Source organism: Coregonus clupeaformis, chromosome 17 (genome assembly GCF_020615455.1).
Source record: "Coregonus clupeaformis isolate EN_2021a chromosome 17, ASM2061545v1, whole genome shotgun sequence".
Classification (NCBI taxonomy): domain Eukaryota; kingdom Metazoa; phylum Chordata; class Actinopteri; order Salmoniformes; family Salmonidae; genus Coregonus; species Coregonus clupeaformis.
Genome location: NC_059208.1, coordinates 36,866,875 through 36,882,188, shown reverse-complemented (window position 1 = coordinate 36,882,188; position 15,314 = coordinate 36,866,875). Strand labels below are relative to the sequence as shown.

Here is a 15,314-nt window from a genome sequence, read left to right as displayed (position 1 = left end):
CCGATGGTGCTGGCAGGGAGGATGGCGGTGGAGGAGTCCCCCAGCCTCGGATGGTGGTGATCACCTCCTGCAGTGCGGACCCCATCTGCAGGATCTGGTCACTTTGTTCCCGGACCTTGTCCTCCAGCGTCGCCTGGGCTGCTGCGGCTCCTGCTGATTCCATTCTTTAAGGTGTGTGATTCTGTCAAGAATGCTGTAGGTGGGTGTAGTGGTGGAATCAAGCGCAGGACACCGAAGTATAGTCCAAAAGACTTTAGTTCAAATTCCAACAAGGAAAATACGAACAAAACTTGCCCGAAGGCGAAACTACGCACGAAGGCGACACAAACAAAAGGCGCACTAAACAGGTGCGTAAACGCTCCAACACAGTGGAGTGAAGCTCAACCGAGCGAAAAAACAAGCACAACACACGACAGAAAATAATCACACACAAACACAGACACACCCAACGAGACTTAAATAGAACACTAATGAGGACTAACTAGACACAGGTGTACAACATCAAGACCAAACCAAACGAACATGAAACATAGATCGGTGGCAGCTAGTACTCCGGGGACGACGACCGCCGATGCCTGCCCGAACCAGGAGGAGGAGCAGCCTCGGCCGAAACCGTGACAGATGCATAAAATGCTACTTTGTTCTTCGCCCACCCATTGCCTTAACATGCCCTCTATTCTCCTCTCCCCCCTCCCCCCTCTCCCCCTCTCCCCTCCCTCAGGGTGCAGTGATCACCCCAGCCATGGACCACGCCATGTCCATGCAGCCTGCCAACATGATGGGCCCGCTCTCCCAGCAGATGAACCATCTGTCCCTGGGCACTACAGGAAGTGTGAGTACTGTACCACCCATGGACCCCTCCATACTGGATCTACTCAAGCTAAATCATAACCCTCTGAGAATGTACTGTTATACTCCCCATATATCCTACTCACATCATATAATATCACTCTGAGACTGCAGCTACTGTATCTGTAGTACCATGCCTCCTGTATTTAATATATAAATAGTATATGCTTTCCGCCTAAGGGTCTTACAGACATGTCTGCATACATTTTTCATATGGGTGGCCAAAGCGGGAATCAAACTCACCACCTTTGGTTTTGTAAGAGTCATGCTCTACCGACTGAGTCACATAGGACCGTATCTACTAAGGTAAAATCATGTTTCTATGGAGAAACAGGAAAAAGTATCCGCACACTTCCAGTCAGATGCAATATATTTTAATTGTTGCTGAGCTTTCGGTCAGTCGACCTTCATCAGAGCATGTCTCCACAAACAATAGTGGGAAAGCTAAGCCACAATTAAAGAAATGTGCATCTGACTGGAAGTGTGTGGTGACTTTTTCCTGTTTCTCCAGTTTTGCCTTTTGCCTCCAGCACCTTAGCTAATCAGCTCTGGGTGTGTGGTAGATTCTGCCTAAAATCATATTTCTCTGAAAGACTACATCTACTCAAGGAATATTTTACGGACTTTATCAGGAGCACAGCTATATCTTTATATCGACTCAAGCCACATAGTATCACTCTCAATTCTGTACTGAACAGTATCAGTGCCAGATATGGTTGACTGTAGCTTCACTGTCAGTGTCCATGTCCTTATCAAATAATACAGGATTCTATGGTCAATACAGTATCTACAGCAGCAATATCTATGTCTATGGGTACACATGGCACCGGTGAATGAAATTCTTTCTGCATTTACCTACAAGAAATGTGGGGATATATCCCTAAAACTGTCTCCACATCCACCATGGTAATGCTGTCACTTGTGTGTGAACAGCAAGATATTTGAATAGCATGTCTCCTTTATACAGTATCCTAAAGTTAAACAGATTTCCCGGGGACTAGAACAACGAGCCTCTCTGTGAAGACCAGGCGATATTATGACTCCTCTAACCCACTAAATCACACATCAACCATATCACTCAATCCATATTCCTGCCTTCCCCCCAAAAGGGAACTCCCCCTCATGTCAGGATCAAGCAGATTTAGAGGTGTCACACACTATCCAGTCTCCCATTTCCTGCTCTAACCCTATGGCTCCAGGGGCAGAGGGGGCTTACTTTGCTCCAGCACTGTGTCTTGAGTGTGATGTGTGATTGAAACAGTGCTGTATTGTACAGTTCCCGCCGGCTCCATGTGTTTCCAGGTGAGCTGTCAGCGACTGCGACGCCATGTTGGCTCTGGGATGAAAGAATGCCCATAATCTCTCCCAGCTGTGCTAACACTCAGGATTAGAGCGGGTTAATCTACGCTGATGGGTTTTGATGTGTGATGAAGGAAAAAAAGTATAAAATATTAATATAAAGCTCCTTTCTGCCCTACTACAGCCCTGAGGCACTGTATTGTATGTAGACTATATGTGTGCTGCATATAGCATGCAATGTCCTGATAATCTATGGGAAAGAAGCCATGTGTCTTCTTATTATGTGGTCCGGAGCCAGATTTGAAAGCCCCTTTATGGTTGCTTCATAGGAAAAACTTGTAGAAATAGGTTTCGATGGGATCTATAAACAGTGCCTTGCAAAAGTATTAATCCCCCTTGGTGTTCTTCCTATTTTGTTGCATTACAACCTGTAATTTAAATGGATTTCTATTTGGATTTCATGTAATGGACATACACAAAATAGTCAAAATAGTAAAAAAATTCTAGAAAATAAATAATGGAAAAGTGGTGCGTGCATATGTATTCACCCCCTTTGCTATGAAGCCCCTAAATAAGATCTGGTGCAACCAATTACCTTCAGAAGTCACATAATTAGTTAAATAAAGTCCACCTGTGTGCAATCTAAGTGTCACATGATCTGTCACATGATCTCAATATATATACACCTGTTCTGAAAGACCCCAGAGTCTGCAACACCACTAAGCAACAGACACCACCAAGCAAGCGGCACCACCAAGCAAGCGGCACCATGAAGACCAAGGAGCTCTCCAAACAGGTCAGGGACAAAGTTGTGGAGAAGCACAGATCAGGGTTGGGTTATAAAAAAATATCAGAAACTTTGAACATCCCATGGAGCACCATTAAATCCATTATAAAATAATGGAAAGAATATGGCACCACAACAAACCTGCCAAGAGAGGGCCGCCCACCAAAACTCACGGACCAAGCAAGGAGGGCATTAATCAGAGGCAACAAAGAGACCAAAGATAACCCTGAAGGAGCTGCAAAGCTCCACAGCGGAGATTGGAGTATCTGTCCATAGGACCACTTTAAGCCATACACTCTACAGAGCTGGGCTTTACGGAAGAGTGGCCAGAAAAAAGCCATTGCTTAAAGAAAAAAATAAGCAAACACGTTTGGTGTTCGCCAAAAGGCATGTGGTAGACTCCCCAAACATATGGAAGAAGGTACTCTGGTCAGATGAGACTAAAATTGAGCTTTTTGGCCATCAAGGAAAACACTATGTCTGGCGCAAACCCAACACCTCTCATCACCCCGAGAACACCATCTCCACAGTGAAGCATGGGGGTGGCAGCATTATGCTCTGGGGTTTTCATCGGCAGGGACTGGGAAACTGGTCAGAATTGAAGGAATGATGGATGGCGCTAAATACAGGGAAATTCTTGAGGGAAACCTGTTTCAGTCTTCCAGAGATTTGAGACTGGGACGGAGGTTCACCTTCCAGCAGGACAAGGACCCTAAGCATACTGCTAAAGCAACACTTGAGTGGTTTAAGGGGAAACATTTAAAATGTCTTGGAATGGCCTAGTCAAAGCCCAGACCTCAATCCAATTGAGAATCTGTGGTACACCAGCGGAACCCATCCAACTTGAAGGAGCTAGAGCAGTTTGCCTTGAAGAATGGACAAAAATCCCAGTGGCTAGATGTGCCAAGCTTGTAGAGACATACCCCAAGAGACTTGCAGCTGTAATTGCTGCAAAAGGTGGCTCTACAAAGTATTGACTTTGGGGGGGTGAATAGTTATGCACGCTCAAGTTTTCTGTTCTTTTGTCTTATTTCTTGTTTGTTTCACAATAATCTTCAAAGTGGTAGGCATGTTGTGTTGGTCAAATGATACAAACCCCCCAAAAATCCATTTTTATTCCAGGTTGTAAGGCAACAAAATAGGAAAAATGCCAAGGGGGTGAATACTTTCGCAAGCCACTGTAACTAGGTATATTTACATTCTTTAAGATGGAGTGTTTACATACAGTTGAAGTCTGAAGTTTACATACACCTTAGCCAAATACATTTAAACTCAGTTTTTCACAATTCCTGACATTTAATCCTAGTAAAATTGTCCTTAGGTCAGTTAGGATCACCACTTTATTTTAAGAATGTGAAATGTCAGAATAATAGTAGAGAGAATGATTTATTTCAGCTTTTATTTATTTCATCACATTCCCAGTGGGTCAGAAGTTTGCATACACTCAATTAGTATTTGGTAGCTTTGCCTTTAAATTGTTTAACTTGGGTCAAACGTTTCGGGTAGCCTTCCACAAGCTTCCCACAATAAGTTGGGTGAATTTTGGCCCATTCCTCCTGACAGAGCTGGTGTAAATGAGTCAGGTTTGTAGGCCTCCTTGCTCGCACACGCTTTTTCAGTTCTGCCCACACATTTTCTATAGGATTGAGGTCAGGGCTTTGTGATGGACACACCAATACCTTGACTTTGTTGTCCTTAAGCCATTTTGGAGCAGTGGCTTCTTCCTTGCTGAGCGGCCTTTCAGGTTATGTCGATATAGGACTTGTTTTACTGTGGATATAGATACTTTTGTACCTGTTTCCTCCAGCATCTTCACAAGGTCCTTTGCTGTTGTTCTGGGATTGATTTGCACTTTTCGCACCAAAGTACATTCATCTCTAGGAGACAGAACGCGTCTCCTTCCTGAGCGGTATGACGGTTGCGTGGTCCCATGGTGTTTTTACTTGCGTACTATTGTTTGTACAGATGAACGTGGTACCTTCAGGTGTTTGGAAATTGGTCCCAAGGATGAACCAGACTTGTGGAGGTCTACAATTTTTTTCTGAGGTCTTGGCTGATTTCTTTTGATTTTCCCATGATGTCAAGCAAAGAGGCATTGAGTTTGAAGGTAGGCCTTGAAATACATCCACAGGTACACCTCCAATTGTCTCAAATGATGTCAATTAGCCTATCAGAAGCTTCTAATGCCATGACATCATTTTCTGGACTTTTCCAAGCTGTTTAAAGGCACAGTCAACTTAGTGTATGTAAACTTCTGACCCACTGGAATTGTGATACAGTGAATTATAAGTGAAATAATCTGTCTGTAAACAATTGTTGGAAAAAGGACTTGTGTCATACACAAAGTAGATGTCCTAACCGACTTGCCAAAACTATAGTTTGTTAACAAGAAATGTGTGGAGTGGTTGAAAAACTAGTTTTAATGACTCCAACCTAAGTGTATGTAAACTTCCAACTTCAACTGTATGGTAAGCTGTTTTATGTCATGTCATTCATGCTGCTCTGTCCTATGAAAGCCTCAGTGAGCACCTGCCATTGGCAGTGTCTGTCCTCACAGTCAACAACTAAAATGGCCGCCACATCACAGAATACTTTTGGCTGTTCTCGAAGTCCCTGTGGCTACATGGCTGTGGCTTTTTTTTCTCCCAAAGGAAATAACGAAATGTTCCCATTCTGCCCCAGCAGCGGTGACTGTAGGTTTCCGAGAATACAGCCGTGTTTTTACGGTAAATAATGTGTATAGGAATGTCGGCCCCTGTTAAACAGTGGTGAGGAAAGTTCCTAGTTACGAAACGCAGAGCTGGTTTTGTAGGTCAACACTGTTCTACTCTGCCATCAAAATGTGTTGGTAACATCACTCACTTTGACAATGTTATTGTCTTTCTCACTGTTCTTGTTTTCTGTTAGCATTCCTAGATATTGTTTCAAATGCATGATATTGCTACTTTTCATGTATATTATTCTGCCAATGGCCCTCACCTGTTTGTTAGCGTGTCACGCTGTCCCTTTATTTTCCCTGGGAGCAGCCATGTTCCTACGGGCAATAGGATCAAACGCTCCCACTCCTATAGGTCAACACTGGATCAGACTGGAAATCCAGATAGGCTGCTGCTAGAACCAATCCTCCACACAGCTGGGAGGTCATTTTCTTACTATAACTGACTAGTAATGACTGTGTATGACTGTGTAGTAATGGATTGGGTTTGTATGGTCTATTTTTCACCTGGTCTCAAAGGGCCTTACATGGTGTTATGGTAATACCATGTGAGGGCACAGCAAGATATTTCAATAGCATGTCTTCTTTAATCTTCAATGACATATCCATTTCTATATGGATGACCACAAGCTTCTCTCTCTCTGCGTCCAAATGCCCATCTATTGGATTAACCCCAGAGTAATAAGTGAAGTGAAATAGAATGGTGAACACAGCAATCAGGCTGGTTCCCCAGGCTATTGATGCCCTGCAGAGAAGATGAAAATCTTATGAATATCTCTAAAGTGGAACTCATTAGTATCCATTCTGATGCTGTGCCACCATTTAGTTACCTACAGTGAGTTGGTGCCCGATATGTTCTGTAGACAGACAGACAGATAGAAAGGGAGTCGTCTTTCCTGCACCCCACTGGTGCTCTTGGCTGTGTTGACAGTACAGTGAGAGGGACCTTAAGATGTCCACTCACACCACCCTCATTAAGGACACACGCTGAGGCCGCCTCACGCTCATCAAACACATGCCATATGCTCGAGGCTTGGTGTGTGGGTGCGTGTGTGCCTGTGTGTACGCTTGTGTGCTTGTGTGCACGCTTGTGTGCACACATTCGTGTAACATGTGTGTACAATTCCCCCATATACACTGAGTATACAAAACATGACATAGACTAACCAGTTGAATCCAGGTGAAAGCTATGATCCATTATTGATGTCACCTGTTAAATCCACTTCAATCAGTGTAGATGAAGGAGAGGAGACGGGTTAAAGAAGGATTTTTAAGCCTTGAGACAATTGAGACGTGGATTGTTTATGTGTGCCATTCACAATCCATGTGATCTAGACAAAAGATTTGGGTATGGTAGTAGGTGCCAGGTGCACCAATTTGTGTAAAGAACTGCAACGCTGCTGGGTTTTTCACACTCAACAGTTTCCCGTGTGTATCAAGAATGGTCCACCACCCAAAGGATATACAGCCAACTTGACACGATTGTGGGAAGCATTGGAGTCAACTCAATATTAGGAAGGTGTTCCTAATGTATTTAAGGAGCTTCATTTGGCCTAAACAGGGTGTTGTCCTAAACACTTAAACTGTCCAAAATTATCTTGCTAATTTAAGCCAGTTATTCCAATAATATTACATACGATATCAGCTATCCCTGTCAACTCCTGACATGTCAGTTCCCTGGTGACTGTAAAGTCATGGTCATGTAAATGGGATAACGAAGGGTCAGAGAAGCTGAAGAAGTTCCTTATTAAGCCCCTTTTCAAGCCACATAGAGATATAACATTTCAAAAGCCTGTCTCTCTTTGACACATCGGTTTTGATATTGCTAATTAAGTTCTGTTCCCCTCCATTTGCTTTCATGCTGTCTTTACAGGTGAGTGAGCAGAATAAGCTAATGGAAAATGGGTAGAGACAAAAGGTCCTGAGGAATTGGTATGCAACGGGCACTGTTCGCCAGATCAGAGAAGGTCACGCCGTGAATTTGATAGCACTCTTCTAGCGGATTGTGGGCTGAAAGGGAAAGAGAACGAGAAAGAGGGAGATAGAGAAAGAGTGAGAGAGAGGGAGAACCAAACGAGAGTGTTACAAAGTCAGGAAATCAGACATTTCACCTCACCCCATCCAAAGTGTGACAACTCCCTCACCTTCCCCCTCACCTTCCCCCTTACCATCTCCCTCCCCATCCATCCTCACAGGGTGTTGGTGGCCCTTTGCAGCAGGGAGAGGAGGGGGGTAAGTTAATCACCCGTGTCCATGGCCTTTAGCTCCTCTCATTAGCGCTGCGCGGCGAGCCATACCCGATCCATTAGCGCCACTGCCGGTAATGACACTTCACAAGCGCCGGGCGCCAGGCCAAGAGAGGGGGCCACCGCCACTCTTTTTATTACTGGGAGGGAGGCAGGGAAATGCGGAAAGGAGGGAGAAAGGATCGTCCTTCCTTTTCCTGTTAAAAAAAGGAAAACCAGCAGGAAGAGGAGAGGCAGCCCAGCTGGGTTTTTATTATCAGGGCTTATCGGGCGTTATTGCTAAAAGCCTCTCTCTCACACAAACACACATATATTGTACAATGGGGAGGGGAGGGCATAGACTGATCTACACATTATGTAGACATTCTACGCACAAGCATGTGCTGATTAAAAAGCATACAGACTGTCAAATAGAACACACACACACACAAACAACTAGCCTCTGAATTTATTTTGCATTACAAAGCCATGTGGCTGTCATGTAAACCAGCATGTAGCGTGTCTGTAAAATGGCTATCCTGCAGCTCTGTTAAAAGGCCTGAAATAAAGGCCATGGGTGCGTACACACACACACACACACACACACACACACACACACACACACACTTACGCACACACCAAAACACACACACTTGAGGCACACACACACACACTCAGCCGCTGAAGCAGCTCAGGGGGATCTGAGTGCTCTGTTTTGTTCTCCTCTGGTTCCCTCTTAGGAGGGGGCATTTGCCTCCCTGTGAAGTTCAGGATCAGCAGGGTGCCTCTGCTTCCTCCTCTCTGTTCCTCTATCACTAGCCTCCCATAGTCAGACAGCTCTGTTAAAAACACACGTCTGTCTCACTGCACCATCCTAAGGACGTAAAGGGAATTACAATAACATATATACTGAACAAAAATATAAACGCAACATGCAACAATTTCAACGATTTTACTGAGTTACAGTTCATATAAGGAAATCCGTCAATTTAAATAAATTCATTAGGCCCTAATCTATGGATTTCACATGACTGGGCAGGGGCGCAGCCATGGGTTGGCCTGGGAGCCAGGCCCAGCCAATCAGAATGAGTTTTTCCCCACAAAAGGGCTTTATTACAGACAGTTTCATCAGCTGTCCGGGTGGCTGGTCTCAGGCGATCCCACAGCTGAAGAAGCCGGACGTGGAGGTCCTGGGCTGGCATGGTTATATGTGGTCTGCGGTTGTGAGGCCAGTTGGACGTACTGCCAAATTCTCTAAAACAACATTGGAGGCGGCTTATGGTAGAGAAATTAACATTCAGTTTTCTGGCAACAGCGCTGGTGGACATTCCGTCAGCCAGCATGCCAATTGCATGCTCCCTCAAAGCTTGAGACATCTGTGGCATTGTGTTGTGTGACAAAACTGCACATTTTAGAGTGGCCTTTTATTGTCCCCAGCACAAGGTGCACCTGTATAATGATCATGCTGTTTAATCAGCTTCTTGATATGCCACACCTGTCAGGTGGATGGATTATCTTGGCAAATGAGAAATGCTCACTAACAGGGATATAAACAAATTTGTGCACAAAATTTGAGAGAAGTAAGCTTTTTGTGCATATGGAACATTACTGGGATCTTTTATTTCAGCTAATAAAACATGGGACCAACACGTTACATGTTGCGTTTATATTTTTGTTCAGTATATGTACAACTGAGTGTATTAAACATTAGGAACACCTTCCTAATATTGAGTTGCACCCCCTTTTGCACTCAGGACAGCCTCAATTCGTTGGGACATGGACTCTACAAGGTGTCGAAAGCATTCCACGGGGATGCTGGCCCATGTTAACTCCAATGCTTCACGCAGTTGTGTCAAGTTGGCTGGATATCCTTTGGGTGGTGGACCATTCTTGATACAAACGGGAAACTGTTGAGTGGGAAAAAACACAGCAGCGTTGCAGTTCTTGACAGACTCAAACCGGTGCACCTGGCACCTACTACCATACCCCTTTCAAAGGCACTTAAATCTTTTTTTCCCCTGAATGACACACATACACAATCCATGTCTCAATTGTCTCAAGGCTTAAAAATCCTTCTTTAACCTGTCTTCTCCCCTTCATCTACACTGATTGAAGTGGATTTAACAAGTGACATCTATAAGGGATCATACTGTAGCTTTCACCTGGATTCACCTGGTCAGTCTATGTCATGGAAAGGTGTTTCTAATGTTTTATACACTCAGTGTATATAGCAGATTAGTAACTGGTGTTTTTGACCTGCAGAGTAGATCCCATGTACAGTGCATTCGGAAAGTATTCAGACCCCTTGACTTTATTTCATATTATGTTACGTTACAGCCTTATTCTAAAATTGATGTTTTTTTTTATCCTCATCAATCTACACACAAAGCCCTATAATAAAAAAACAGGTTTTTTTAGAATTCTTTGCAAATGTATTAAAAACAAAAAACAAACACCATGTTTACATAAGTATTCAGACCCTTTGCTATGAGACTCGAAATTGAGCTCAGGTGCATCCTGTTTCCATTGATCATCCTTGAGATGTTTCTACAACTTGATTGGACTCCACCTGTGGTAAATTCAATTGATTGGACATGATTTGGAAAGGCACACACTTGTCTATATAAAGGTCCCACAGTTGACAGTGCATGTCAGAGCAAAAACCAAGCCATGAGGTTGAAGGAATTGTCAGTAGAGCTCAGAGACAAGATTGTGTCGAGGCACAGATCTGGGGAAGGGTACCAAAAAATTTCTGCAGCATTGAAGGTCCCCAAGAACACAGTGACCCGATGGTCACTCTGACAGAGCTCCAGAGTTCCTCTGTGGAGATGGGAGAACATTCCAGAAGGACAACCATCTCTGCAGCACTCCATCAATCAAGAAGCCACTTCTCAGTAAAAGGCACATGACAGCCCGCTTGGAGTTTGCCAAAAGACACCTAAAGACTCTCAGACCATGAGAAACAAGATTCTCTGGTCTGATGAAACCAAAATTGAACTCTTTGGCCTGAATGCCAAGCATCACGTTTGGAGGAAACCTGGCACCATCCCTACAGTGAAGCATGGGGGTGGCAGAATCATGCTGTGTGGGTGTTTTTCAGTGGCAGGGACTGGGAGACTAGTCAGGATCGAGGGAAGGACGAACAGAGCAAAGTACAGAGAGATCCTTGATGAAAACCTGCTCCAGAGTCCTCAGGACCTCAGACTGGGGCAAAGGTTCACCTTCCAACAGGACAATGACCCAAGTACACAGTCAAGACAACGCAGGAGTGGCTTCGGGACAAGTCTCTGAATGTCCTTGAGTGGCCCAGCCAGAGCCCGGAATTGAACCCGATCAAATATCTCTGGAGAGACCTGAAAATGACAGAGCTTGAGAGGATCTGCAGAGAAGAATGGGAGAAACTCCCCAAATACAGGTGTGCCAAGCTTGTAGCGTCACACCCAAGAAGACTCAAGGCTGTAATTGAGGCCAAAGGTGCTCCAACAAAGTACTGAGTAAAGGGTCTGAATACTTATGTAAATGTTATATTTCAGTTTTGTATTTTTAATACATTTGCAAAAAAATCTAAAAACCTGTTTTTGCTTTGTCATTATGGGGTATAATGTGTAGATTGATGAGGGAAAAAAAGTATTTAATCAATTTTAGAATAAGGCTGTAACATAACAATGTGGGAAAAGTCAAGGGGTCTGAATACTTTCCGAATGCACTGTAAATTGAATATGTAGTGGGATGTTGTTTTAACCATAATGTTCAATCACTTGGATCACAACAGTTTGACATGATTGTTAATAATGAACTAAGATATATATTGTTTCTGTTTCCTGTGATCAATTGGTTGTTGTTGAAGTTAGGAAATAACTAGTCATGACAGAATGCTGATGTGTGTTCCAGTACATGACTGCTGCGGCTGCCGGGGCGCCTATGCAAGGGACCTACATTCCTCAGTACACTCCTGTGCCTCAGACAGCCGTCCCTGTTGAAGTAAGTCAGCCACAGACACACACACATTTGTTTTACTATCCTTGTGGGGACCAAACAATTGATACCCATTCAAAATCCTATTTTCCCTAACCCTAAACCTAACCTTAACTCCTAACCCTAAACTTAACCCTAACTCTGAAACCAAACCCCTAAGCCTAAAATAGCCTTTTTCCTTGTGGGGACCAGTGAAATGTCCCCACTTTTTCCTTGTTTTACTATCCTTGTGAGGACTTCTGGTACCCACAAGGATAGTAAAATCTGAAACACACACACAGACACAGACACGGACACACATGGATACACACACACAGATACACACACAGATACACACACAGGTACACACACATACACAAATGTACACATAGAATGCATGCACACACTGGATGCAAACACACACGTACACTCCTAAGGACAGAAATGCATACACACTCTCACTCTCACACACACATAGACATAGATACACACACCCACAAACACACACACTGACACTGCAACATCCACTCGATAAAAACTGCCAAGCACACATGTTGCCACGGCTTGCTACTGTTGAGCGTGCCGAGCGTGCAGGCACACGCTGAGAAATGATGAGTTTGGAAGGCTGTCTGGAGGGCTGATGGCGCCGGCCCATTCAGATGGAGTATCAGTCCTGTATCAGATGACAGGCGCTGAAGTGAGACACACTGCCGGCGGAACTGTCCCTCTCCCGGATGGCCCGTGTGCTCAACACACACATCCTTCAGCCCCAGGCCTCTGGTTAGCGAGCGGCTGCCCAGCTGACAACGCCCTGACACCACCATCCATCTCCCCAGCTCCAGAGAGGAGAAGATAATCAGGAGATAGCCACCCTTCATAAAGTCACCGGCTGGAGAGAGAGGCGAGAGACTCAGAGACATAGTGTTAGCCCAGGGGTTCTCTTGTTGTCTCTCTCACCTATTCCATCCTCAATGCCATCATCAGTGAGGTTCTATATATCAGTGCTGTTGAAATGAACTGTAGACAAGGAGTGTCTCGGAGGATGATGTATTAACATGGTGTTGAGAGCATCCTTGAGATCTTGTTAACGTGATAGAGGATGAGGCCATGATGGCCGACGATCAGTGAGGTTAGGACGTTACATTTACATTTACATTTACGTAATGTAGCAGACGCTCTTATCCAGAGCGTCTTACAGTTAGTGAGTGCATACTTTTTCCATACTGGCCCTCCGTGGGAATCGAACCCACAACCCTGGCGTTGCAAGCACCATGCTCTACTAACTGAGCTACAGGAGGCCTTTAACCTTGGAGTTAAAGTAAATACAGTAATGAAACCCATATCCTCTCACATGTGTAGCCTTGTGACTTAAAAAGCAGAGTTTTTTTTCTCAAGGCTACTGTAGTATTATGTATTTAAACAGCTTGGTACATAATTATGCAGAGAAATACATAGAATGTGATATATAATATATTACTAAATGGTTACATTGAGTTACTTCCTGTTTTCTCACGCCCACTTCCTGTCCCCGTAGGGAGTGGTCACGGATGCCTCTCCTCAGTCAGTGGCTCCCTCGTCGCATGACATGAGTGGGCAGCAGCAACAGATCCAGGTGGACGGGTCCAGCGACCATGTTGCTTACTCATACCAGTCCAAGTGAGTACTGCTGCCATCTTCTCAGTGTACATATCAACAACACATCCTATTGCCGATAATGATTCTGGAGTCTGGACTATTTGGTTACGATGACTAATACCTGTCATAATATTATGCTTTCATTGTCTACTGTTTTGCCATATCATAGCTGACTATTTGCTGCTTTGTTCTCTTACATTGAGTTGTTGTGGCTGTTGACTAATTTAAAGGGATAGTTTACCCAAATGATATATTAGATTCCTTACTCTGTAAGCAGTCTATGGACAGGGTATGACGACAATCCGTGCTTTGGTTTTGTTTACCTGGAGACTGTTTCAAATGCTGTCATACCGTGTCCATAGACTGTTTACACTACAGGGTATGGAAACCAATATGTCATTTTATAATTAGAGTGAACTATCCCTTTATTGTCATTTTTAGAGCGTGTGCATTATGATGATAACCTTTCCTTTGATTCTCTCTCGTTGTGGTTCTTCTCTTTCTCATTAGATAGCGATGGGCGAGGAGAATATTCCTGTGACAGCATTACCTTGAGACAGGGGGGTTGGCTGCACTGAGAATGTGGAGAGAAAAGCGATTGCTTCCAGATTGCCCAGGCACCAAAAAATAGACACTTTTTTCATTTCCGACCTGGCCTAAGAGAGAGACAGAGACAGAGAGAGAGAGGGAGAGAGAGAGGAGGAGAGGAGGAGGAGGGGTGGGGGGGGAGTGGGGGTGGGGGGGGGGTTGGAGTCGCTGGGCACAGTGCAAAGAGTTGAAAATGTTTAGTCTGGGAACCTGCCTGGTGGGCTGGGCTTGAGCTTGACTTGTTTCTTCAAGAAATTTCTCAACTGAAAAAAAAGTACAGAAACAAATTAATACAAATTGGGAAATGTTGAATGCGCAGATAGGTAGGTGATGAGGTTTATTTTGTAATTAGAAAAGGGGGAGTCAAAGTTTGAGATACACAGAGATTGTCTTCCTTAGATATTAAGCTATGGTTTCTTTTCACTTTTTTTTTCTCGTGTTAAATTTGAGTTTTCTAGATATATTCGAAACAAGTGTTTTTCTTTCTTGAATCTTCATGGCCTTAATTTTAAGGGCGTCAGATGACTTTTTACAGAGAGTAAAGCCTGGCGTCTCATTGAAAATAAAAAGCGATCTAAATCAGTCTCTTGGACCACTTTGATGGTACAAGATACTGCAGGAGTTGAGCTAGAGAGATTTAAAAAAATCTATCACATAAGCTGTACAGATTTAATAGAGAATAGTTTTTTTCTTTTCTTCGTTAGAAGAAAACTTTGATAAATAATTATGTCAGAGGTTACTGAGTCTAAGAGAAAAAAGTAAATGTCTGCTGAGGAAAATAGTGGGAAAAGGTAAAGCTTTGAAGAGATTTTTCACAATGAGGAGAAATAAAAGACACTGCATTGTAGAAAATGCAGTCTGTTGCAAATGCTGAACTTGTTTTTTATTATCATAATTATTATTTTACATGGCAAGATTGCTGTTGATGACATTAGAGCTTTTTATCTGCAACATTTGACCTTTTTTATGAGCTTTATGGTGTTTTTAGCCCGCTTTGCTTGTCACACTATAAAAAAAAAAAAGTATAAAACAAACAAAAAACGGTAGACATTTTTTTCTCGCAGTGATTAACTTCGTAGATTGAGTAGGAGCTTATGGTTTAAACCAATCAGTGCAAAAGCAATAGAAGAAATTGTTGACAATTTCTGTAGTTTTTCCTAGTTGTGGATCAAATGCAGCCCAAGGATGGCCATTTTTATACCAAAGATGAAGAGACACTCTGATCCAGAGTTTTGTTGTTTTTCAGTTTGATTTTGTAGTT

General features: G+C 43.6%; 1 protein-coding gene across 2 annotated transcripts in view; it reads left to right on the top strand.

Moving 5' to 3' along the window:
* LOC121586337 (RNA-binding motif, single-stranded-interacting protein 3) overlaps window positions 1–14,169 on the top strand; it is a 268,385-nt gene extending 254,216 nt beyond the window's left edge. The window contains exons 11-14 of one of the 2 annotated variants that reach the window (XM_041902948.1): window positions 722–832; window positions 11,768–11,857; window positions 13,365–13,486; window positions 13,976–14,169. In XM_041902948.1, coding sequence (XP_041758882.1) covers window positions 722–832; window positions 11,768–11,857; window positions 13,365–13,486; window positions 13,976–13,979 — 327 coding nt within the window. In that variant the 3' untranslated portion in view covers window positions 13,980–14,169. The remainder of the gene's footprint in view (window positions 1–721; window positions 833–11,767; window positions 11,858–13,364; window positions 13,487–13,975) is intronic. The other variant, XM_041902950.1, reaches the window with a different exon arrangement.
* Window positions 14,170–15,314: the final 1,145 nt, after the last annotated feature.